At 52.7% G+C, this 22774-nt stretch overlaps 1 protein-coding gene and 1 long non-coding RNA gene across 3 annotated transcripts in view; one reads left to right on the top strand and one right to left on the bottom strand.

Moving 5' to 3' along the window:
• Positions 1-3928: 3928 nt before the first annotated feature.
• On the bottom strand, positions 3929-15067 carry LOC308355886. Its single transcript, XR_013968024.1, has 5 exons — positions 13875-15067; positions 12405-12497; positions 12209-12315; positions 7513-7738; positions 3929-5472 (listed from the first exon to the last, which is right to left on the bottom strand). It is a non-coding gene; the product is annotated as an uncharacterized lncRNA (long non-coding RNA).
• A 972-nt stretch (positions 15068-16039) lies between these two features.
• Positions 16040-22774, top strand: part of RCSD1 (RCSD domain containing 1) — a 59868-nt gene continuing 53133 nt past the window's right edge. Inside the window, exon 1 of one of the 2 annotated variants that reach the window (XM_080824335.1) lies at positions 16040-16326. In XM_080824335.1, coding sequence (XP_080680461.1) covers positions 16321-16326 — 6 coding nt within the window. In that variant the 5' untranslated portion in view covers positions 16040-16320. The remainder of the gene's footprint in view (positions 16327-22774) is intronic. The other variant, XM_080824336.1, reaches the window with a different exon arrangement.

Raw genomic sequence — 22774 nt, 5'->3', positions numbered from 1 at the left:
TCTTGTACCCGTCTGTGACAGAGCCGCCCGTTTGGGACTTTGGCTAGGTGTGGGTTGCTTGGTCATGGAGCTGACTCTCCCCCAGCCACATGAAGGAGACGGCCACTGAGTTGCTGTGAGCAACTCAGGGTGTGTTTATTGATCTCAGAGTGATCAGTGCCCCTCCCGCCTTCTATGCCAAGACCTATTTGGGATACCTAGTCCGCTGGGTTCACCGTCTCCCCGTTATTCTGGAAACTTGTAAGGGTAAACAAACCGAGAGAGAATAATGCGATGAATTCCCGCGCGCCACACTGTTCCGGCAGTGCCGAGTGCACTCCTCATCCTGCCTTGTCTGTCCCCTAACTGTTTATTTTCTGGACTTTTTTTTTTTAAGATTTTATTTATTTGAGGAGAATGAGAGACAGAGAGCACAAGCACAAGTCTGGGGGAGGCAGAGGGAGAAGGAGAGGCAGGCTCCCTGCTGAGCCGGGGGCCCGACGCGGGGCTCGATCCCAGGACCCCGAGATCACAACCCGAGCCGAAGGCAGACACTTAACCCACTGAGCCACACAGGCGCCCCTGGAATATTTTAAAGCAAATCTTGGGCCTCTGAAGTTCAGCCGTGAGTACTTGGGTACACACCTCTGACACATAATACCCTTTGTATTTAACATCACTATCACATGTAAGAAAAGTTACACAGATTTCTACATACCATCTGTGTCCAAATTTTCCCAACTGTCTCAAAATCACTGGCGTGTCTGAATCAGGATGCAGCGAAGGTCTGCGCATTGTTTCCAGACGTCTCTTAGGTCTCTTTCAGTTTAGAACAATTCCTTCTTTCCCTTTCTTTACTTTTTTTAAAATGTCACTTATTGGGCGCCTGGGTGGCTCAGTGGGTTAAGCCTCTGCCTTCAGCTCAGGTCATGATCTCAGGGTCCTGGGATCAAGTCCCGCATTGGGCTCTCTGCTCAGTGGAGAGCCTGCTTCCTCATCTCTCTCTCTCTCTCTCTCTCTCTCTCTCTCTCTGCCTACTTGTGATCTCTGTCTGTCAAATAAATAAATAAAATCTTTAAAACAAAATAAAAATAAAATAAAATGTCACTTATTTGTAGAGGAAACCAGCTCATTTGGTCTATAGAAAATCCTACTCCAGGTTTTTCTGGTTAAGTCTTCATGGGTCATACATGAACCAGATGCTATAGTTCCTCTAAACTGGGAGTTAGAACTAGAAGCATGATTAGACTCTGGTTGGGTTTTTAACGACTTTTGCAAATGTCGCATCATAGGTGGCCTGTGTTCTCTCCATCGCGTCACATCAGGAGGCACGTGGCATCCTGTCTCCTCCTTTGCAAGATGCTGAGATTTGAAGGGTCCCTTCCCCTCCGCTCTTCCCAAGGCTTTGCTCGCTTCTCGCTCTACCATTGCCCCCCCTTCTACGCCCGTGTATGGCCCCCCACCAACCCACAGACACGCACGGTCATCATGTCCTCCTCTTGGTCCACTCCACGGGGGCTTAAGTCCGTGGCTTCAGCAGTTCAAGTCATGGCACAGAGAGCCTGATGTAACGTACACCACTATCACCACTTCTCAGCCCGATCTGTGGCTGAGAATCCTAGCATCTCCCCGTCAGTGTGTCCTTGGAAAGCAAGCAGCTGCTCAGCTCTGTCAGGACGTGGAGGCTCTATGCATCCCCATAAGAGACTGCCCGAGACCGGCTTCTCCGTTCACTAGTTTTCACTAGTGGGGGACACACCCCTTCTCACAAGACACAGAGTTGGAAGCCTAGAGCTTATAAAGGTGTTCTTCTGGTCGGTGCTAAATACGCTTTTTTAGGTATTTTTACTCAGGTAGTCATAGGCCTGGTCGTTGACGTAAACCCACAGGTGCGGCACCAGTGAGGTTAATTTGTGATTAAGCATATTCAGGCCTCTACGTTTCTGCTCCCCACCCCCCACACTTTTTTAGTTTTAATTGTGGTTAAAATAAAAATGAAATAAAACCCACCCTCTTAACCGTTTTTAAGCGTACAGTTCAGTGGTGTTAACTATATTCACAGTGTCGTATAGCAGATCTCCAGGACTTTCTCATCTTGCGAAACGGAAACTCTATACCAATTGAGTAACAACTCCACTCTCCCTTTCCCTCCCCCAGCCTCTGGCAACCACCATTCTACTTTCTGTTTCTGTGACTTGGACTACCCCAGAGAGCTTATATAAGTGGAACCACATAGTATTTGTCTTTCTGTGATGGGCTTGTTTCACTCATGATGTCCTCAAGGTTGTATGAAAACCTGTTGTAGCGGGTGACAGATCCTTCTTTTTTAAGACTGACTAATATTCCCTTGAATGAATGAATATATATATATATAGAATCTCCCACATTTCCTTTCTCCATTCATTTGGCAATGAACATGTGGGCTCCTTTCGCCTCTTGGCTAATCGTGAATAATGCTGCAGTAAGCGTAGGTGTGCAAGTACCTACTTGAGATCCTGTTTCAAATTCTTTTGGATATATACCTAGAAGTGGGATTGCTGGATCGTATAGTAACTTTATTTTTAGTTTTTTGAGGAAACTCCATACCATCTTGCACAGTGACTGCATCATTTTCCATTCCCACCAGCAGAGCGCAATGGTTCCAATTTCCCCACATCCTCACCAGCATTCGTGTTTTGTATTTTGTGTTTTTTATGATTGCTACCTTAATGAGTGCAAGGTGATATCTCATTGTGATCCTAACTCGCATTTCTCTGATGGTTAATGATGTTAAGCGTCTTTTCATACACTTGTTGGCCATTTGTGTATCTTCTTTGAGGAACATCTATTCAAGTCTTTGCCCAGTTTTTAACTGAGTTATTTCATTTTTTGTTGTTGAGTCGTAGGAGTTCTTTACACATTCTGGACAGATATATAACTTACTATTATTTCCCCCCATTCCATAGATTGCCTTTCACTCTGTTGGTTGTTGCCATCGAGGTGCAGAAGCCTTACAGTTTGATGTAGTCCTGCTTGTCTATTTTTGGCTTGTCTTTCCTGTTTTTTGGTGTCCTGTCTGATAAATCATTGCCAAGTCCAATGTCATGAACGTTTTCCCTGTGTTTTCTTCTGGAAGTCTCATGGTTTTAAGTCTTATGTTTAGGTCTTTAGTCCATTGTGATGTAATTTTTAAAATATAGTGTAAGGTAAGGACCTAACTTCAGTCTTTCACATGTGAATATCCTAGTGTCCAAATGCGGCATTTGTTGAAGATGCTGTCCTTGCCCTGTTGTGTGGTCTTGGCACCCTCTTGAAGATCACTTGACCACACATGCAAAGGTTGATTTCTGGGCTCTCTGTTCCTTCCCATCAGTCTATGTGTCTGTCTTTGTGTCAGTACCTGTTTAGGTTGCTGTGAAGTTGTTACGTGTTGTGAACGCAGGAAGTGTGAGGCTTCCACCTTTGTTTCTGTTTTTCAAGATTTTTCTTTTTCCATAATTCAGGCAATTTGAGATTCCATATGAATTTTAGGATTTTTTTTCCATTTCTGAAAAAAATGCCATTGGGATTTTAAAAGGAAGTGTATTGACTCGGTAAATAGCTTTGGATAATATAGATATTTTAGCAATATTAAATCTTCCAATGGACGAGCACATAACGTCTTTCCATTTATTTGTGTCTTCCTTAGTTTCTTTAGCAAAATGTTTTATACTGGGGGCGCCTGGATGGCTCAGTGGGTTAAAGCTTCTGCCTCTGCTCAGGTCATGATCCCAGGGTCCTGGGATCAAGTCCCACATTGGGCTCTCTGCTTAGCAGGGACCCTGCTTCCCCCTCTCTCTCTGCCTACTTGTGATCTCTGTCTGTCAAATAAATAAATAAAATCTTTAAAAAAAATGTTTTATACTGTTCGGGGTACAGATCTATCACTTCCTTGGTTGAGTGTACTCTTACTTTTTTTCTTTTTTTTTATGCCATAACAAATAGGATTGTTGTCTTAATTTCCTTCTTGGATTGTTCACTTTTACTGTACAGAAGTGCAGAACTGACATCAGATCTGTGTATGGGTTCTCTAGATGTGGTTTTCAGAGACATAAGGGACCATACCTGTATTATGAGCTGTGTTAAGCTTCAAGTGATTGACAAAACATTCCCAGTCCGTGTGACTGTAAGTCGTTTGCCTCAGGTGCTCCTTAAAACCAACCCTGGCAGGGGCGCCCGGGGGACTCCGTCAGTTAAGCATCTGCCTTTGGCTCAGGTCATGATCCCAGGGTCCTGGGATCCAGCCCTGAACCCGCATCCCGGCTCCCTGCTCAGCGGGGAGTCTGCTTCTCCGTCTCCCTCTGCTCCTCCCCCAACTCATTCTCTCTCTCTTTGTCAAATAAGCACATAAAATCTTTAAAAACACACACATAAATAAATAAATAAAACAAACGCCGGCCCTTTGCGCGTTGAACGGTTCAGCTACCGTTGTGGACGCAGGACGCGCGTCTTGGGTCTGTTGCGGCAGAAGAACTTGGAGGAAGAACAAGCGCCAGCATCCTGCAGCCGTGAGTGCGTCTTAGAGACCCCAGTCTCTGAGTTTAGCGGCTTTCCCGTCTAGACGTGAATGAGAGGCAGTAGAAGGGCGAGAAACCAGGACAGGGGACCACAAAAAGAAAGAATGCTCTGATGAGTCTCGGAACCATGTTCTGCGCGCAAAATGGAGCCGTTGGGCACGGAGGGACTGGCCAGACGCAGCTGGCAGAGATCCAGAGGCCACACTGGGATCACGGTGTGCGTGGTTTCCTGAGTGGTAAGCTGACGAGGGATAAGAGCCGAGAGAGAAGTTTCTGAGGGAGAACAAGTATGAGTAAGGCGTCTGCCGAGTAGACACTCGAGAACGTTGAGGAAAGAAGACGCGGCCGCACTGTGATCTGAGGTAGACGTGCGCACCACAAGGGCTGAGGAAGGATGTATGGGCAGCGCACAGTGTCCACGATTCCGGAATTCCTCTTCAGCATGTCCAGCTTCTCCCGAGGAACGATCCCTGAGCAGAGTCACCTTCCTTAGCTCGTCCGCTGCCACTATGACGGCCCCTCAAGTGCTTTCTTCCCACCCCACTTCCTTCTTATCAACCCTAGTTCCCACTCTGGTCCACCAGCCTTAAGGTAACCAGGACTCGGTGCATGCGTGTGAGAGAAAACGCACCACGCAGAGAAACAGACTCAAGAGACAGAGCCAGACAGAGAATTCATGAAGCCTTAAACACAGCTGCAGAATTAAAACAAAAATGTCAAGGGAACAGAGTGTTCCAGCCGACTGAACTTCCTGTTGGTAAGTCTCAGAGGAGGAGGGGTGAGGTCTGGAGCTCTAGAACTGTGGTAGAGGGAGGGCCGGGGCCTGTTCGGGGTGCAGGGGGACCCCTTTGCAGGCCTGGTCACTCAGGACTGGGGTTCCCCTCCGCAAGGCTGTTGACACTCACTTCCTGAAGCTGGCCATGGTCAGAGGAGGCTTTCAGCTACTGGTGTGCCCAACCTACAGAAAACAGGATGTCAGGTTTCAGATCTGATTAAGCCACAAGATGCAAATTCCTTCTCCACCCCTCCCCCACGCGGCTCCCTATCGCTGCCACCCACACCGGTCCACTTTGGGCAGCAGAAACGCTTTCATCTCCCTGTGTGACTCCCACGGGGGGGCTGCCGTCCTCCTTCGTTCATGGCCAGCTGGGCTGTGCGAGATCAGATTTAGTGCCTAACCCATTTTCATTTGAGATTTACGGTCATTTTCCTTGGGAATTCCTTACTACCTCCTCGGGTGACTGATGAGACCCAATCCCAAATGAAGAGAATGGTTAAGTTGCTTCGCTCCTGAGGAAGCACACAGCTAGGGGCCTGGGGTCCCCAGTCCCGGGGGGTGGCCCCTCTGCCCTCAGTCGCTCCAGGTGTGTGGTCATCCTATCTCTCTCTCTCTCCCTGCTCACCCCTGTCTCTCTCTCTTTGTTGCGGCCTGAAGTTCCGATCACGTACAAAAAGAAACAAAAGCACAAAACAGAAGGAATTCTGCTCGAGGCCAGTAATCACCTGTTTTTCGGAAGCAAGTACCGAGCGCAAAGCACTCCCAGAACAAAACCTGGGGAGCAGCCGGCCCCCTAGTAGGAGCCCAGGATGGGTTTAAAGGTAATGCTTACTCAGAGGGCTAGCGTGTGCCCCATGCGGGCCACACTTTGCAGACCCGAGGACTGTCCAAGCTGGCATCCGACGAGCCCTCACGTCCCTCTCCGCCACCCCTCAGGCTCTCCAAGCCCCTCGCTCACGTGGCTCTTTCACCCAGAGCCCCGTCCCCACCCCAACTCCACCAAGCACCCCAAGCCGGCTGCCTCTTCCTCTCGTCCGCAGGCCTTCCTCGGGGCGCAGCGGCCGCCAGTGTTCACAGTGATTCAGGTTATTTAGGATCCTGATATTTTGTTCAAATTACGAGTCAGATGTTCAAGGGTCTACTACTTACTGCCTCCTCAGATAAATGACAGTCTTATAAGATCGGGACCCCGTCTGGGGCTCAGAGGGTCCAATGACACTGGGTCCACCAAGATGAAAAAAAATCTTAGAAAGTCTCAGATACGGGGCACCTGGCTGGCTCTGTGGGCGCGCGCGACCCTTAACATCAGGGTTGTGAGTTTGAGCCCCACGGTGGGCGTAGAGATTACTTAAAAATAAGATCTTTGACAAGAAAGCCTCAAGTACCATCCCAGCCGGGGAAGCAGAGAAAGTGAGCGAAGAGACACGAGTGCAGGAAATGTAATAACGAGGTATTCCAAAACCGAAAAGTCACAAGGAAGCCTCAGGCTCTCAGGGTTGGGAGCGTATAAGATGGGATGAGGCAAGTAAACAAGCCTGTAAGTGGTAACACTCAGAAAAGGTCGAAAGCTTGTCTGCTCCAGAAAAAAACCCATAGTTCTTATCCATGAAATGTATGCACTATTGAAGTGAAGGTAACTTAAAACTAGTTTCTGAGACAAAGAAACACCACTCGAGATAGTGAAATTTATTCAGAATTGAGATTCGAGACCCCCTCCTCCCCTCCCCCTGCCTTTCTGGCACGTGCAAGCAAAAAAAATGCAGAATTGAATCCCAACTTAGAATATCCAAGAACTGTCGAATAAAGTACAAATGAGGAGAAATGAGAGGAAGGTGAATCTGTCCTCCAAGGTGAGGCTGCCGCCAAGCAGAAGACTTTATAAGAAGTGGGTGGGAATCGTCAGTGGAGGGCTGGGGTTGAGAGACGGACAGGACGGACTCACGTTAGGAAGGAACCTGCCCACAGCGATAGTGTTTTCTTCCGGACACAGGATGGCAGCTGCTCCCAATATCACTATGTCAAGAGCCATCCAGCACTCATCACGCTTACTACTCACCAGCAACCATACTAAGCATTTCCCACGTATTAACTCACTTAATCCCTACAGCTCTATGGGATCAATTCTACGACTTTGCAGACAGGGAAGTGGGGGGAGGAATGGTTAAGTAACTTGATCAAGGTCACACAGGGGGAGCCAGGAAGTTTGGTTTCCATGCTGACCTTTCTAACCCTCGTGTGACCTCGACGTTCCCCTCTCTCTGCTCTTCCGACATTTGTAGGCGGCCGCTAAGAAGCGGACCGCCGTGTGCGTTATCTGCGGCTTCTGCTTGGGTGCCCGTGTCCATTCGTTCTTCCAACACGTATTTACTCACCACAGTGGAACCGGCCTTGATCACAGAACTTTGACCAAGGCAGAACGGAATGTGCCTTCATTAAGCGTCAAGTTCTAGGAGAGGATAAAGGAAGCAAACAGGCGGTTAGAAAGCAACTCTCTCAAAGACAGGAGGAGGACAGGCAGGAGGCGCGAGTGGGAAGCGTGTCTCTGGGGGCAGGGGGAGGCCCGGGAACGGGGGACGGGCAGCATGGTCAGGCCCCACTCCCTGGGGGAAGCTCAACCTGGGACTGAGGGATGGATAAGGGTTTGCTCTGGGCAAAGGAAGAAACTGTGTTTCAGGCAGAGGACAGAGCTCCTCCAGAGATCTAAAAGCCGTTCGGGATGCCTGGAGCGTTGAGGACTGGGTGTTCTCTGCTGAAGGGACCTTGTCAGGAAAGGGTGTGAGTTCACATTTGAGAGAGATTGCTGTCTGCAGAGTGGAAACTGTCGGGGGAGATGGCGGACCAGGCTGAGGGAAAGCACGACACTTAGGAGATATGCGGAGATGAACTAGGCCGTCTTATCCAGACGGCAGTGGCTGGTGGGTGGCCGGGGGACCGATGGCTGGGGGTCTCAGCGTTGGAATGGTAGCACTTTACTGGTAAAGATGAGAGAAGAATCAAGAACGACTCCCAGCTTTCTGTCCTAACAATTGGGTAAATAGCGAGACGGCTCCAAGAGCAAAAGAGAAACTAACAGGTGGGGACACAGGTTTTTAGTGATTTTTGCAAATGTGCACTTTGCTGGAGTTGAAAAATGAGCATGGAGTGTGCGCCTTTGGCTCAAGTTGTGATCCCACAGTCCTGGGATCGAGTCCTGCTTCAGGCTCCTTGCTCGGCTTGGAGCCTGCTTCTCCCTCTGCCTTCTCCTCCCCCTGCTTGTGCGCTCACTCTCCCTCACAAATAAAGAAATAAAATCCCTTTGGGAAAGAAGAAATCGTTCTTCTCCTGTTGTCCGTGTAAAGAACGCGAAGGGGATGGGCAGTAGGTGGGACTTGGGTACTATTCTTCCTCATAACCTGTTTCACTTTACTGTGCAGAACCATCGCAGGTGTTTATTTTAAGGCCGTGTGGGTAATCTCCAGCTTTGGACACACTCCTGCCCAATCCAAGACACCGGTTCATACTAGTAAATGCCTTTACTGGCAAAACTGCAACAGCACTTAACATCACTAAAAATATCCTAAAAGAAATTGTGATATGAAATTACTCTATGAAAATACACTTTAAAAAAAAGAAAATGTACTTCTAATTCTGCAAATAGGTTCCCTTTTTTTCTAGAAGAAATTAGTTCTTTTTCCTTTTAAGAATCAGGAAAGAGGGGCGCCTGGGTGTCTCAGTCAGTTAAATACTCAACTCTTGGTTTTGGCTCAGGTCATGCCCCGGGGTCGTGAGATTGAGCCCTGCCCTCGGGGACTCAGCGTGGAGTCCGCCTGTGTCTCTCCCTCTGTTCTTCTCTCCCGCTTGCAAACGCTCTTGCTCCCAAATAAATAAATAAGATCTTTTTAAAAAGAAGAAGAAGAAGAAGGAAAGAGAGGGGCGCCTGCGTGGCCCAGTCTGTTGAGAGTCTTGGTTTTGGGTCAGGTCTTGACCTCATGGGTTGTGGGATGGAGCCCGGCGTCGGGCTTGCACTCGGCATGAGTCTGCTTGAGATCCTCTCCCCCTCTTCCCCCTGCTGTGCTCACTCTCTCTTTAAAATGAGTAAATAAATAAAATCTTTGGGTGGGGGGACAGTAAGGAACGATAGAGGATTAGCCACATCGGCTGCCCAAAATTCAGATAGGAATTAAGACACTTCAAATTCTGATTACTCTAATTTTTTCAAACTAAATTTTTTCCTCCCCAATAGGTATTATTCAGGTCCCCCCCTCTTTTTCTGCCCCCTTCTCCCATCTCTGTTTGTTCTCGTGGGTGCGCGTGTGGGTGTGTGCGTTCCTTTCTCCGTCCTTTCCCTACATCTCCACGAACATTTTGTTGAGGAATGCTGCTTTGCCTGCACTGGTATGTAAGTCTTTGTCTTCTTGTAAGTTTGTATCTATCTTAATCATTGGAATGCTTTCAGCTATAACAAAATACTGTGCTCAAAAGGCTTAAACCACAAAGAAATGTATTACTTCATCTAGGAAGAAATCAGGGGATAGTCCCTCTACAACTGGCCCATTCAGTGCCTCCGCAGTCATTGGTGAATGACTATTTGGTGAATATTTACTGAAGACCTAGCTGTGCCGGCCTTGATTTAGGTACATGGGATGGACACTGACCAGGAAGAAACAAAAGTCTATCTTCATGGAGCTTGTATTTTGGCTCTTCCCAGCTTTTCTCATGGTAGCAAAATGGTTGCTGCTGTTCTGGGGATAACATTAAGTAAGAAAATACCCTATATTTACAGGGCATCTCCTCCTCTCTGTGTCCCTATCAGAAATCATAAAGCTTTCGCCTTTAATCTCATTGACCAAAATCTCACTTATTTCTCTCTAAACCAATTTCTGGAAAGAGGAATGTTATTTTCCTCAATTGGCTTAGACTATTCTGGGTTTATTTCTTTACTGAGGCTTAAAAGGGCCGGGCCGGGCGGGGCGGGGGCGGGAGGCACTGGGAGGCTCAGCCGGTCAAGGTCTGCCTTCAGCTCAGGTCGTGATCCTGGGCTCCTGGGACCGAGCCCACATCGGGGTCCTGGAATTGAGCCCACTTCAGGCTCCCTGCTCAGCAGGGGTCTGCCTCTCCCTCTCCCCCTGACTCCCGCCCCCAATCTCACCTCTGGGCGGGGTACACAGTCTCTCTCTCTTTCAAATAAATAAAATCTTCAAAAAACATATTTTTTAATTTAAAAAAAAAAAACCATTACCAGGTGTCACTCCCTATTGACTAGGGGTGGGGCCCAGGCATAGATAATTTTTTCCAAAGCTCCTTGGGTCATTCTAATTGACAGCTAGAGATGAGGCTGGGGTTCAGGTGTTCGGGATGATACAATGAGGTTGAGAAGGTTTGAGTTCCTTGTAGGGCTACGTAATTTTCCCTCCTAAACATGGGACTTGCCTCAGAAGCAGCAGCCCACAATCCGTCGGGGCCTCCAGACTACGTTCTTCAGGTTTTGTCAACACCGCTCCTTGGCACGGGGAATCAGGCCAGTGCGCTCTCTGGGCTTCCCCTGCCCCACCCTGGGAAATCCCTGACGGGCCCTTGCTGCTGCTGCGGACGCCAGCCCCTTCTTCGGTGCCCTGGAGGCGAGCACGATCTCTGTCCGTGTGTACAGACTTCCCTCGGTCCAGTTTGGCTCTTTGTTTTCTTCTTCTTTTTTGTTTTAATTAAACCTCTCCCCCCAAATCATAAAGATACATGAGTTTGCTACAGCCACACAGAGCTAGCTGTGCCAAGGAAGACTGGAACACTCTTCCCTTCCCGTCTCCTTCTGCGGTCATGCGAGGAGCTCTCTGACTGTTTTCTCTCTCCAGCATCAGGGACGCTGGGGATGCCGGGGCCCTGGCCACCCTGGGGATGTCTGGGGTGGAGGTGGAGTGGGGAGGAACAGACAGTGGGGGGACTAGGCAGGGAGTCCACGGAAATCAAACGGGACAGTTCAGTTTTTCGCCCACCAGCTTTTTCCTTCATGTTTCAGTTTAAAATAATTTTACATATCAAGAAAAGCTAAATACAAAGAAATTTTATTTAAACATCAAGAAAAGCTAAATACAAAGAACACCCACATACCCTTCGCCCAGGATTCCTTACAGTTTTGCCAACTATCCTAATAATTTCTCTTTTTCTCAGCTCTACTGAGGCATAATTCACTAATAACACTGTAAGATACTCAGAGCGTACATTGCCATGATGTGTATGTATGTATGTGTATATAGTGCATATACGATAACCCTTTACTTGACTATATAGTCGAAGGAGCCAACCAGAACCACACATTGAACAGAGGTCCTGTCGCTGTCGTCTCCTTCAGCCTAGGACCCTTTCTCAGCCTTCCTTTGACTGTGCTTGAAGATGACAGATCACTTTGAGAAACATCGTCCTGTCTAGCTTCTCCAGTGTTTCCTCTTGTTTAGACTGAGTCTACGCACTTTGGGCAAGAACATTCCAGAAGTGATGTTACGCTCCTGTATCCTGTCGAGTAGCGTGTGATGTCAATTTGTCCCCCCGTTGGTCATATTTACTTCCATCACTTGATTAATATGAGGTCTGTTAGGGTTGTTCTCTGTAAATGTGCTTTCTCCCTTTTGTAACTAATGAGTACCTTGTAAGGGGGATGTTTTTATATTATGCAAAATCCCATTCCTCATCTCATTTTTACCCTCTAGATTTAGCATCCAATAGTATTTTTTTTTAAGATTTTATCTATTTAGTTGAGAGAGAGTGTGTGTGCACATGAGAGAAGGAGCACAGCGGGGAGAGGGTCAGAGAAAGCAGGAGAAGCAGACTCCCTGCTGAGCAGCGAACCTGACGACTCCCCCTGGTGACCCCCAGGATCATGACTTGAGTCGAAGGCAGACCTTAACTGCTTGAGCCGCCCAGGGGCCCCTCCAGTAGTATTTCTTACCTGAAATTACAACTATGATGATTGTCGTATGGCAGTTTTCTCCCAGACTTTGTTTTCCTCTGGCTCGTTGGTGTTGTGCTCTAGGAGGTTTCTCTCCACCTGCTCACCTGTTGGTCAGTTTGGAGTCATGAACTTCTGTTTTATTTCATGGGTTACACCTCATCGCTATCATTATTTCTTCTGATTCTTATATTACCCCAAATTATCCCAACATTGCCAGGGGGAACTCCTGCAGAGTTCTTGGTCCTTTTGACGCTCCTCTGTCATTCATTGAGAACTTCCATATTTTCTGTGAAAACAAGATGTTCCAGGCTAATCTCGTATTTTATCTGCCCCAGCCCTGTAATCAGCCGTTTTCTCCCAGAAGACCTCGTTCCTTTAGTGGAGAACGGTATTTAGAAACCAAGATCTGGGCTCTGTGCGCACTGCTGCTGCTGGGGTGTCACTGCCCCTCGGCTTCCTCAGTGGCTTCAACTAAGAAACACACGCGTGTACATATATACATTGATGTCTACAGCCATCTACAGACTGCAAACCGTGACTTCACAGCACGACCTCCCATCCAATCCAGCACCAGAGTTCATTCTAGTCCCTCCCGCCCCCCGCATGTTTGTACCTCCCTTGCCCAGAAACCTGGCTCCCACAGGCCTCACTATATCAATTTATTTGCTCAACTTCCCTATGTAGCCAATCTCCTGATCCCCGAAGGGCCAGTCAAAGCCTTCCTCAAACGGTCTCCAATCCCTCCTGATGGTCTTCTGCACATTTGAACATCTTCCCTGGGGCTCATTGCTACCCTGCTGCCTTCTGCCTCAATTTACCTTCCACGCATTAAAAACAGCTACCACCTTCCATCTTCTGCCATCTGGGAAACCCTCCATTGTCACTCCTTTAACACACAAAACCCCTAAGCCTTTATGCTTTCATTTCAGCATTTTCAACTCTGTTCCTCAATGATAGTCACTTAGGGCAGAATTAGTTGTTTTGTTTTTGCCACATTCCCAGAATTTAGGGCTGAAGTGTGTGCGTGTGTATATATTCTTTCTTTCAGTTAATATTTGCAGTCATGAAAGAATATTTGTTTCTTGCTCTTAATTTTAGAAACGGATGATCAGCAGTATGGTGTGGCCACCAGGAGCTGATTGATTGAGCTCTTGACAATTCTGCTCAAAAACTAATTGAGTTACTGCTTAACTTATCATGGTCTTCATGATCTTTTCTCCCAGTGGGTCTTTTCTTTCCCTGGAGACCCAACTATGGAAAGGGCTTTGCCTTTGATTTGATGACAAAGATTCTCCTAATTCGCTCCACTTCCTTACGCACTCATTCATTCACCAGATGTCCCTCGAGGACCTGCTTTGTGTCTATGGCTGCCCACGGCAACAAGGGCTCCACGACACGCGCGCTCCCCTGCCCCGGCTACGGGTCTGGTGTTCTTTGTTCTTCCTTCTGCACTGGCCTCTACTTACTGCTTGGCTGGCCAGACTGCAGGGGTGTCTGAAGGGGGCCTGGGAGAAAGTAAAGGAAGTGGGTCCTGATGAGAGACAACCAGCCCCCCAGAGAGGAAGGGGAACAACCCCCTCAGAGCCACTTCCCCTTCCCCTTAGGCTGTCACAAGAGCAGCAAGTCACAATCCCAGGTGACCCAGCAAAAATAGAGTATTTACCAGCTGGGTTGTCTCCGTTCTGGCTTCTGGGGATCTTCTGGAGGGGCAGGAGGGAGGAAGAAGGGGGCACACCCCACACACGCTCACGGCTGCTGAAGCGAGCTCGGGGCTGTGCCGCCCTCCACCCCTTTCTCCCTGTTTGCCACTCCTTCCTCCAGTGAAGGCCTCAGCCCGGGCCCCAGAGAGCCCCGGAGCAGCTTTCCACTCTGCAGGTCCCGAGACCCCAGAACATGACAGAGGTGCAGCTTGATTGCGCTGCGGGCCACGGGTTCTCGCTGGGCAAGGGAAGGCGTGAGCAGGGCGTGGGTGCAGCTGCAAGGGACTTGGGGCGGCTGTGACGCTCTCTGGGCCTAACGGTTTCCGGTGGGTAGGCACTTCCGCCCTCCTGTTTCTGAAGCCACAAACCTGTGCTGGGGCAGCCCCATTCGGAGCCCAACAGAAGACGAGATAGAGGCAGAAAGGAAAAGGCCCCCCAAGTCAGGGTTAGGAGACATGGTAAGAGACTCTGTTCCTATCACCCGCTCAGTCCTGCACCTTTAAAAGGAAGAAAGGAAAACAGTCACAAGCACAAGTACGTACTGTACGGTACCAGGAAATGTCCTTCCCCGCTGCCAAGGGGACACACCCTTAATTCCTGGGGGCAGGGGGCCCTCATGGGTCCCCAGAATGTCCTGCCCTAAATAAAAGAAATATCTGGTCCCTATTCATTTGAGCTTGTACACAAAGCTAAGCAGTATTAAAACAGCTACTCTTCTCAGAGGCTGACTGAACTGTATCCCTGAGGAACCTCAGGATCAGAGAGGTTAAGTGACTTGTCAGAGGAAGCCCAGCTAGAAAGTAGCAGAGCTGGAATTCGACCCACTTTCCGCTTCTGAAATTGAGGTCTTGCCCCTATATTCAGGCCTGGAAAATACTTCGGCATTTGGGCTGTTCGTGTTTTAGGAAGTCAGGCTTTCCGCAGGTTCTACGATGGGAAGAACCTCATGTCGCTAAGACGGGTACCCGAAGCAGCAATCTAAGAGCCCGAGGGACCACCGGTGGTGTTGGGAGGAACGGCCCGCATCCGCGCAGTCCTCCCTCGCGCGAGCAAACTCTCCACTTGTTTGCGTCCCGGGATTCTCCCCGGGTTTCCCTAACCGGGCTCACGGTTGCCCAGCCTGCTGTTGCTCTCTGAAGTGCTCGCCCTCCCTGTTGGGCGCGGCCGCGGGTGAGGCCTTGGGGATGGGGGCAGGGCTGGCCGACGCTGCGGGACACCGAGGCGCCTCTCCCTGCCAGCCAGTCCCCTTCCACTCACAGTCCTTGCACGCATCTCCCCTCTTCCCTCCGTCCTGGGGGTGGGGCGGGGGCGGGGGATCCAGAAGGGGCACCTAGCGCTGGCGGCCGATACACACGCTGGTCGCAGAGCAAGACCCTCCTGCGGATTCCAGGTCCCGCGCCGCCCCCTCCCACGCAGCCTCCTCGGGGTCTCCGGCCTCTGCTGGGACAGCCCTGGAGGAGGGCTGCTGGGCTGGGCCTTGCGGGGATCTGGAATCGGATGTTCAGGATCCCGCCCTTTACTCTATGTCATAGGAACGGCGGAAAGGCCTTTAGCGAGCAGCTTGTGGGAGCTGAAATCCCCGCAGAGTCCAATGCATCAGTCACATCGGGGGAGAGAAAGACGTAATGCCACAAGGAGCGTGAAAATCCTTGCTTGGAGGCCTCGTGTCCCCCCGCCCCGCACACAGACGAGAGACGGAACGAGAGGGCTTTCCTGCAAACGCGACCCCGCACGTGGGAAGGATAAGGGATGAAAAATGGGAAACGGGGTCCCGTGGGCCCCACGCTGAGCGCTGGGAAGAGCTCCCGCCCCGGGGCCGCGAGAGACGCAGCCGCATGCGGGGCCTCCCACTCCCACGCAAGGATGCCCGGAGACCCGGGGTGACCTGAGCGCCACCGCGTCTTTCGCACGAGGCAAGAGAGCAGGGGGACGCGCGTCAAGGAGGGGAAGAGAAAAGAGGGCCGGTCCCGAGGAGGGAAGAGCGGCTTCGACGCCGAGGGCAGGACGAGGGCATTTCAGCGGGCGGGCGAGGTGGGGAAGGGCGGCGACGGGGCCGACCCCGGGGTCCCGCAGAGACTTCCGCGGGCGCGGGGCGGACGCCTGTCCATCCCCATGTTTGGGCAGATGAATGGAGTCGTGACTTCCTCGCTCGAGCCCTGCCCTGGGAGGGGACAGTATCTGTTTAGATTTGTGTCTAAATTTAAACCCCGATCGCCGGCCTCCCTCCCCCGCTCCCCACCCCTTCCCCCTCCCGCGGCCTCCCCCTTCCTCGTGCTCTCGCGCAGGGCCGGGCCGCCCGCAGTCCCGAGCCAGGCAGCCGCGCGCCGCCGCCCCTCACCCAGCCGGGTCCGGGGCGCGGAGCCGAGCGCACAGCGAGCGCGGCCGCTGCGGAGCCGGCACCTGGAGGCCATGGAGGTACGACGCGCGGGGGCGCGGGGGCGGCGGGGGCGCGGGGGCGGCGGGCGCGCGGGGGCGGCGGGCGCGGGCAGGGGGCGCCGCTGCGGGGCTCCGGCCGCCCGCGACCCCCGCCCCGACCCCACCGCGCCGGGCCGGAGGGCGCGCGGGGCAGGGGCCGCGGCCGCGCCAGGTGTTGGCCTCAGGACCTCTGCGGCCCCGAGTCAGAAAGTGAGTCCGCGCGCGGGCAAACATGCGGGGCCACAAAAAGGAAAAGACACCGCGGCGAAGCAGAAGCCCCGGGTCTGGCGAGGCGGGCGCGGAGCGAGAAGCAGAACGGGCGCCGCGGGCGCTTCTGGGCCGGGCTCCGGGCTCCCTCCCGACCGCGCGGTGACCTTTAGGACAGTCCTCCCGCTCCCGAGCCCTCTCCGTCCGCCACATCTTCCGGACTCTGCGAGAGCGCGGCTCGTGGGCAGTCGGCCCCGCGGCTGACCAGCCCCCGCCTCCCCAGCCGGGCCGCCGGAGCGTTAGGGCCGCGTCTGCGGGGCGCCCCGGGGTGAGGCGCCCCGGGGTGAGGCGCCCCCCGGCCCGCCTCCCCGCGCGGCTCCGTCCTGGTGCTGCTCCCGCCTCCGTGGGGTGCGGGCGCCCCCCGCCCGGTGGAGGGGCGCCCGGTGTGCTCCCGCGTCCCGCCCTCCTCCCCGTTCCGAGGCTCCCACCCATTTCCCCTGGGACCGGAGACCGGACGTCTAGCCCCGAGCCGCTCCTCACGGGAGGGGACTTCGGAAACAGGCGGAAGGAGAAGGCGCAAATGTGCGGCCGCAGCTTAGGGGATTCCCACCCACGGTCCAAGAAAGGCCGTTGCTCCTGGGGCTCCTGCTCCTGCTCCCGCCGCAGCCACCACTCGGCGTCCTTCCGGCCCCGCTCCAGGCTCTGCAGCCCCGGAGGCCTGGCTGGCTCTCCTGAGCCGTGACCCCGGCTGGGCCTGTGCAGCCTGGTCACTCTGCGGGGCTCTGGGTCTGTCCTGAGCAGGCGCGCACTCAGACATCCCGCCCCCCCGTTGTCTTCGAGGAGCAGGGATCATCTTAGGGTGCCCCTAGACTGTGGGATCCACCCTCCAGAGACACACTGACAAGCCAGGGAAGCTCGTGCAGATCAGGGCTGGGGAAGGGCGCGGGGGCCACACAGCAAAGCTCAGCAGGTGGCTTCCGGGCCTGCTCAAAGACCGTCCAAGCGCTCGGAGCACAGAGCCTCAGGATTCTCCCCGCTGGCTACGGCTTTGGGGCAGAGGGCGGAGATGGACCGGAGTGGGGCGCCCAGCTTGTGGGGAGGGGGTAGCGGTGAATGAAGGCTCTTAAAGCAGTGGCTTGAGAAGTGGGTTCCCTCCTCTGGGAGAGTACAGGAGGCCTCAGGCCCTAGGCTAGAGGTTGGGTATGACCTAGGACCCGTCTCATACCTTGCAGAAACGGACTGGGGGGATAAGAGCAAAGCAAGCCTTAGGCTTAGAAGCCTGTTGCTGCTTGGGGGCCAAATTCGAGTGTGAACTTTGTTCTGGGAAGACAATGGCACTGCCGTTCTCTCTCAGCTGAGGAAGGAATGGTGTGTGGCAGAGGCCCTGAGTTGTCACCTGAGCGACTTCCTGTGTGGCTTGGGGCCCCGGGAAAAGGCAAGGCCCTCCGGTCTACAAAGGGAGCGGGGTAGTAGCTGCTGGGGGATTTTCTCAAGCTGGGGGCTGGGAGGGAACCGCTCGGTCAGCCAAGAAGCCTGTCTGTTTGCCGGTTTGCCGCTGGGTTTGCCGCTGGGCACGGATTGCTGATTGGCAGTGACTGCTTTTGAAGTTTCTTTGTCAAAACGACTGAAAAAAAGAGCTGCAGCCCCTAGCTCTGGAAAAGGAAGTAAAGAGGAAACCGAGAGGCTGGGGAAGTGACGGTGCATAGCCAGGAAGTAGGCTTTTTCTGGTGGGACATGATATGCAGGAGTGGGATTGGGGAACTCCTGACAAACCTCAGAGCAAACTCCTCTCTTGGGAGATAAACCCACTTTTTTTTTTTTTTTAATTATTTAATTTTTTATTTGACAGAGAGAGAAATCACAAGTAGACAGAGAGGCAGGCAGACAGGAAGGGAGAAGCAGGCTCCCTGCTGAGCAGAGAGCCCGATGTGGGGCTCGATCCCAGGACCCTGGGATCACGACCTGAGCCGAAGGCAGAGGCTTAACCCACTGAGCCACCCAGGTGCCCCGATAAACCCACTTTTGAGGCAAGAAGGCACCTCTCTGTTTGGGGAGAGACTGACTTGTATGACTTCTCAGTATGAGGAATTCAAGCCACATCCACAAGGCTTACTCAACATTCATTCTCTAGAACCAGCCTACCTCTTGCAAGTCTTTGGGAACTCTGTTCTTTTTTTTTTTTTTTAAGTCACTGTTACCAATATCAGTCACTACTTCAGCCCTCATTAAGCCCTCTGGAATAAACAAGATAAAGATGTCTTTCAAAAGCTCACAATGTGGTAGGCCAAATGAGACTTACTAGATCCTGTCACGTACGTGTTTTCAAATGCGTGAATGCCAAACGAATGACCACTGCCGATCCTAAGTATTCTGGTGTTTTGAGGTGAGACCTGGCAGAAGCCTTAGAGAAAGGTGGGTGGTGAGGAGAAGGCAAGGAATGGGTACAGGGAGAACATGCCAGCTTTGTTCAGGAAAGTAGGCCAGCTGGCTGGAGAGGAAGGTAGGGGAGCATCGAGGGAAAAAATGAAAGTAATAAGATAAAACCACAGGGCCTCCCAGTGTAGTGGATGCTGGCCAAGGGGTGAGTGGGAGCTGGAGTCCAAGCCGTCTGGACGGAAGGGTTACTTTTTCTTCGTACAAAGTCTCCTTGTCTAGCTGTGCCCCCAAAGGGGTGCCTTTTGCTAACTCAGACAGAGGCCCGCTGCCGGCCTCCGAGGCCAGAGAACGGATGGCCCTGGGTTCTACTCTGCAGAGAGCAGCAAACTCCCAGGACCTTTAGTAAGACGGCGGTCATGAGGAGGCAGAGATGGACCGGCAGAAATGCCCGTTCCTAGGGTGAGCAGGGGAACCAGGCCGAGAAGCTTCTCTGAGCGTCCACGCGGCTCCCGCCTTCAAGAGAGAGTAAGGATGGAAAAGAGGGAAGAATAAAGACCATGTGTCGAAGGAGAAGTCAGAAATGACCGCCATGCTTGAGCTCACAGGGTGCCCAGAAGCGTTGAGCTCCCCAAGACACCAAGGGGAAGGGTGCAGCTTGGACGTAAGCCTACAAGCCTTTTGTAAGCGGGGTCTGTCCTGTTGGTCTTCCGGTCTCCAGAGACGAGCACAGGGCCCACAGTTCGAATCCTCTCACTTCTCAAGAGAAGTTTGCTTGGTAAATGAATTACCAGAAACAGGGAACTCCTTGACATCTCAGTCCACATCTCCAGGGCCGCCACCTTGGGAAGCCTTCCCAGATGCCCTCAGACTCTGCCGCTGTCTCCCTGAGCACTTTGCGCAAGCGGGATCCCAGTACTAGGCAGACTTGTAATCGTCTGCCCATCTGGCTGTCTCCCCGGAAGGCCCAACAGGCACTCAGTAAATGCTTTTTGAATGACCAAAAATTGATTAATGATGGGGAAGAGATCAGGTCTTTTTTAAAAGCAAGGTTTAGGTATATTGGTTTTGAAATGCCCAGCGCCCCACGAGAAATACAGGCCTCCGTGTTTCTCAGATCTGTATCTGTCAGATGTCCCCCGATGTACTCGAGTTTCTCTGGAGCAGCTAATGGGCCCATCGCTGTGGATGGGAGCCGGCGGAGTAGAGCAGAGAAAGAGCTAGAGACTTAGGACACCCGAAGCAAACTGATGTTCTTAGTTGTTCAACTGTAAGCTGTGGGCTCTACGAAATAGCTGGCAAAGAATTTTAATCTTCACGGATGAAATCCTTCATTTGCTCGGTGACTAGTAGACTCATGAAAATTAAACTTATGTCCCACAACCTCGTGTCTGCTATTTAGGTGAACGTCTGTGAGGACTGAACTTTCTTGCCACTGAACAGATCATTAATTTCTAGTTTGGATGGGGACAGCTAATGATCCCTTTCCTCTGAGGCTACGCCAGGTCGTGTCCAGATATCTTTTGTTCCTCATCTGCTTATGGAGTGTTTATTCATGCTGAACCTTGCGTGTGAATGTTATGCAGAAGTTACGGGGCTGTCATATCTTTTACTCCTCGCAGACTATCGGTATCACTGACGATGAGAGAGAGAGGAAGGGACGGAGAGCGTGTGTGAACCCGTGTGTGTCCCTGTGTATAGAATGTGTTCCATTTGTAACCCACTTTTTCACTGATTTTTTAAAATTTCATTAAATTTTTTTTTACCCCAATCTCACCAGCAGCCTTTGCTGTTTGGGGACCCACCGTCTCACGGAGCCATCCGCTGGCGGCTGGCTGGAGCTCATGGGTCATGATTAGGGATCACGTGGCGCCCGGAAGCCAGGGTTTAGCTTGGAGGACTTGTGGGTGTCCCCGAGCACCCTGGCAGTCCTGTGTGTCTCCCGGGTGCTCAGCGGGACCCTCGAAGTAACACCGGCTTCCGCTTAACCGCCACCTTTCACTCGCTGGCCCGCAGTGACGGGGGGATTGGGGCAGCCCAGGCCCCATCTCCGTCCCGGGAGGGGTGAGTGTGCATTCTTGGGGTGGAGTCAGGTTGCAGAGCCTGATCCGTGTGCCTCCTCCCACGGGCCAGAGCCGGGTTCCGCGGGAAATCGGACGCGGTTGCTCAGCGGCCCAGTAGTCTTATCAGGGCCACGGTGGGTGGGGGGAGCGTTTGGGCTCCAGAGAAATCTGAAGGCAGCCCTGCCTTCCTCTAGTCACAGCCTTGGGTTCGCAGGCAGTTTGACCCCCGCCGCTCACTCATCTCAGAGCTGCGGGTGGAAGGAGACCTTCTCTGGCCGCCCGGCCACGTCGTGAGGGAGAAAACAGGCTGCTGGCGCCCCGGAGAGCCGGCAGCTCGCGGTGTAGCTCGCAGTGGGGGGCCGTGCGGCCTGAGCTGTAAGAGGGAAGGTGACGGTTTCATCCCAAAACTGGGTTCACTCGTGTCTGGCCTTCAGGGCGTTATGCGGACATGTTCGTCCCTCGTGCGAAAGCGGGTGCGAGGACCCTGCGGACTCAGGGCTCGGGCTTGGTGGCCACCATCAACCTGGCTGCACTGGGGCGCTCCAGGAGCTCATCTCCTGAACAGATCTGCCCTCGTACCGGGTCCTGGGGGCAGTGAGCTTCCCGTCGTCTTCCTTTCGGGCACCCGTCTTCTGGGAATTGTGGAAAACGAGCGCCGAGCCTGTGAGGCCCCCCAGATCCGTTCTTGAGAGGAGGGGTTCCAGCCACTGCAATCACCAGCCCCAAGAGCTCCCTGGGAGGGGCGCAGACACTCCGGAGAGGCCATCGAACCCGTCCTCAATGGGTAATGTTGGCGCCCCAGGCAGGAAGCGTGGAGAAATTACGGACGCTGGCACTTGACGTTCTCCGCAACCAAGAAGCTGAGCGTCTGCATTGTCAGACGTCCCCAGCCTGTCGCTCTGAAGCTGCTCGTACCACATCAAGGCCCCCCTCCTGGCCTCAGGGTGGCGACCACAGGCCTTCCCAGACTGGCTCTTCTGTGACTGACTGCTAACGGTTCACAGGGCACAGCCCCCTCGCTCTTGGACGAGGTGCAAGGGACGGGCATTGAGGCCAGGCTCTGGGGACACAGAGCTGAATGCCTCACTCCGCCCGGCCTTGGAGAACTCGGGTCTGGGAGCCGGGCAAGCACCTGCCAGGTGAGTTTGAGTGGTCTGAGCTCGCAAGGACAGAGGACGAGCGGTATACCCAGCCCAAGGTTCAGGAGGACTTCCTGTTAGGGGCAATTTCTCAGTTAGGTCTTGAGGGATGAGTAGGAGTTCTAGTGCAGAAAATCGGGACGAGCATTCCAGACAGAGGGCGTGACAGGAGCAAAGCCTCTGGCCAAGAGATGACGCGTGTGTCTGGGGACGCCCGCAGTTTGTTCCTGGAGGACAAAGCAAGATAAAGGGTTCGAAGTTGGGGGACTGGATGGGAGACCCAGAGAAGTATAAGTTGCAATTCCTGCCTTAAAGGAGCTCTATTCTGTTGGGGGAAACAAGACGCGCACACGTGATGTACAGAATACAAGACACTATCTTGATAAGCTGTCGGGTACGTTGGAGTTCAAAGTCAGCTTCTCTCATGGCAGCCAGAGAAAACTTGCTTCCTCTGCTGGGGATTCCCCGGCCCCCAACTACGGCAGCCTCCTGGCCGCCCTGGGGCGCACGACCACGGGGATTTCAACCCCGTGATGAGCACAGCCTCGGGCCTGCACCTGCACAGTGCGCTGAGGAAATCCGTTTGAAACGGGCTTCAGGCCCCGAGGGAAGGCGTTTGTGAGGCTCACCAGAAGCCACCCCCAGGGAGCTCGCCTTCGTCAGAAA

The sequence above is a fragment of the Martes martes genome (genome assembly GCF_963455335.1).
Source record: "Martes martes genome assembly, chromosome: 15".
Taxonomy (NCBI): domain Eukaryota; kingdom Metazoa; phylum Chordata; class Mammalia; order Carnivora; family Mustelidae; genus Martes; species Martes martes.
Note: the sequence above shows the minus strand (reverse complement) of the source record. Positions and strands in the feature narration are given on the sequence as shown.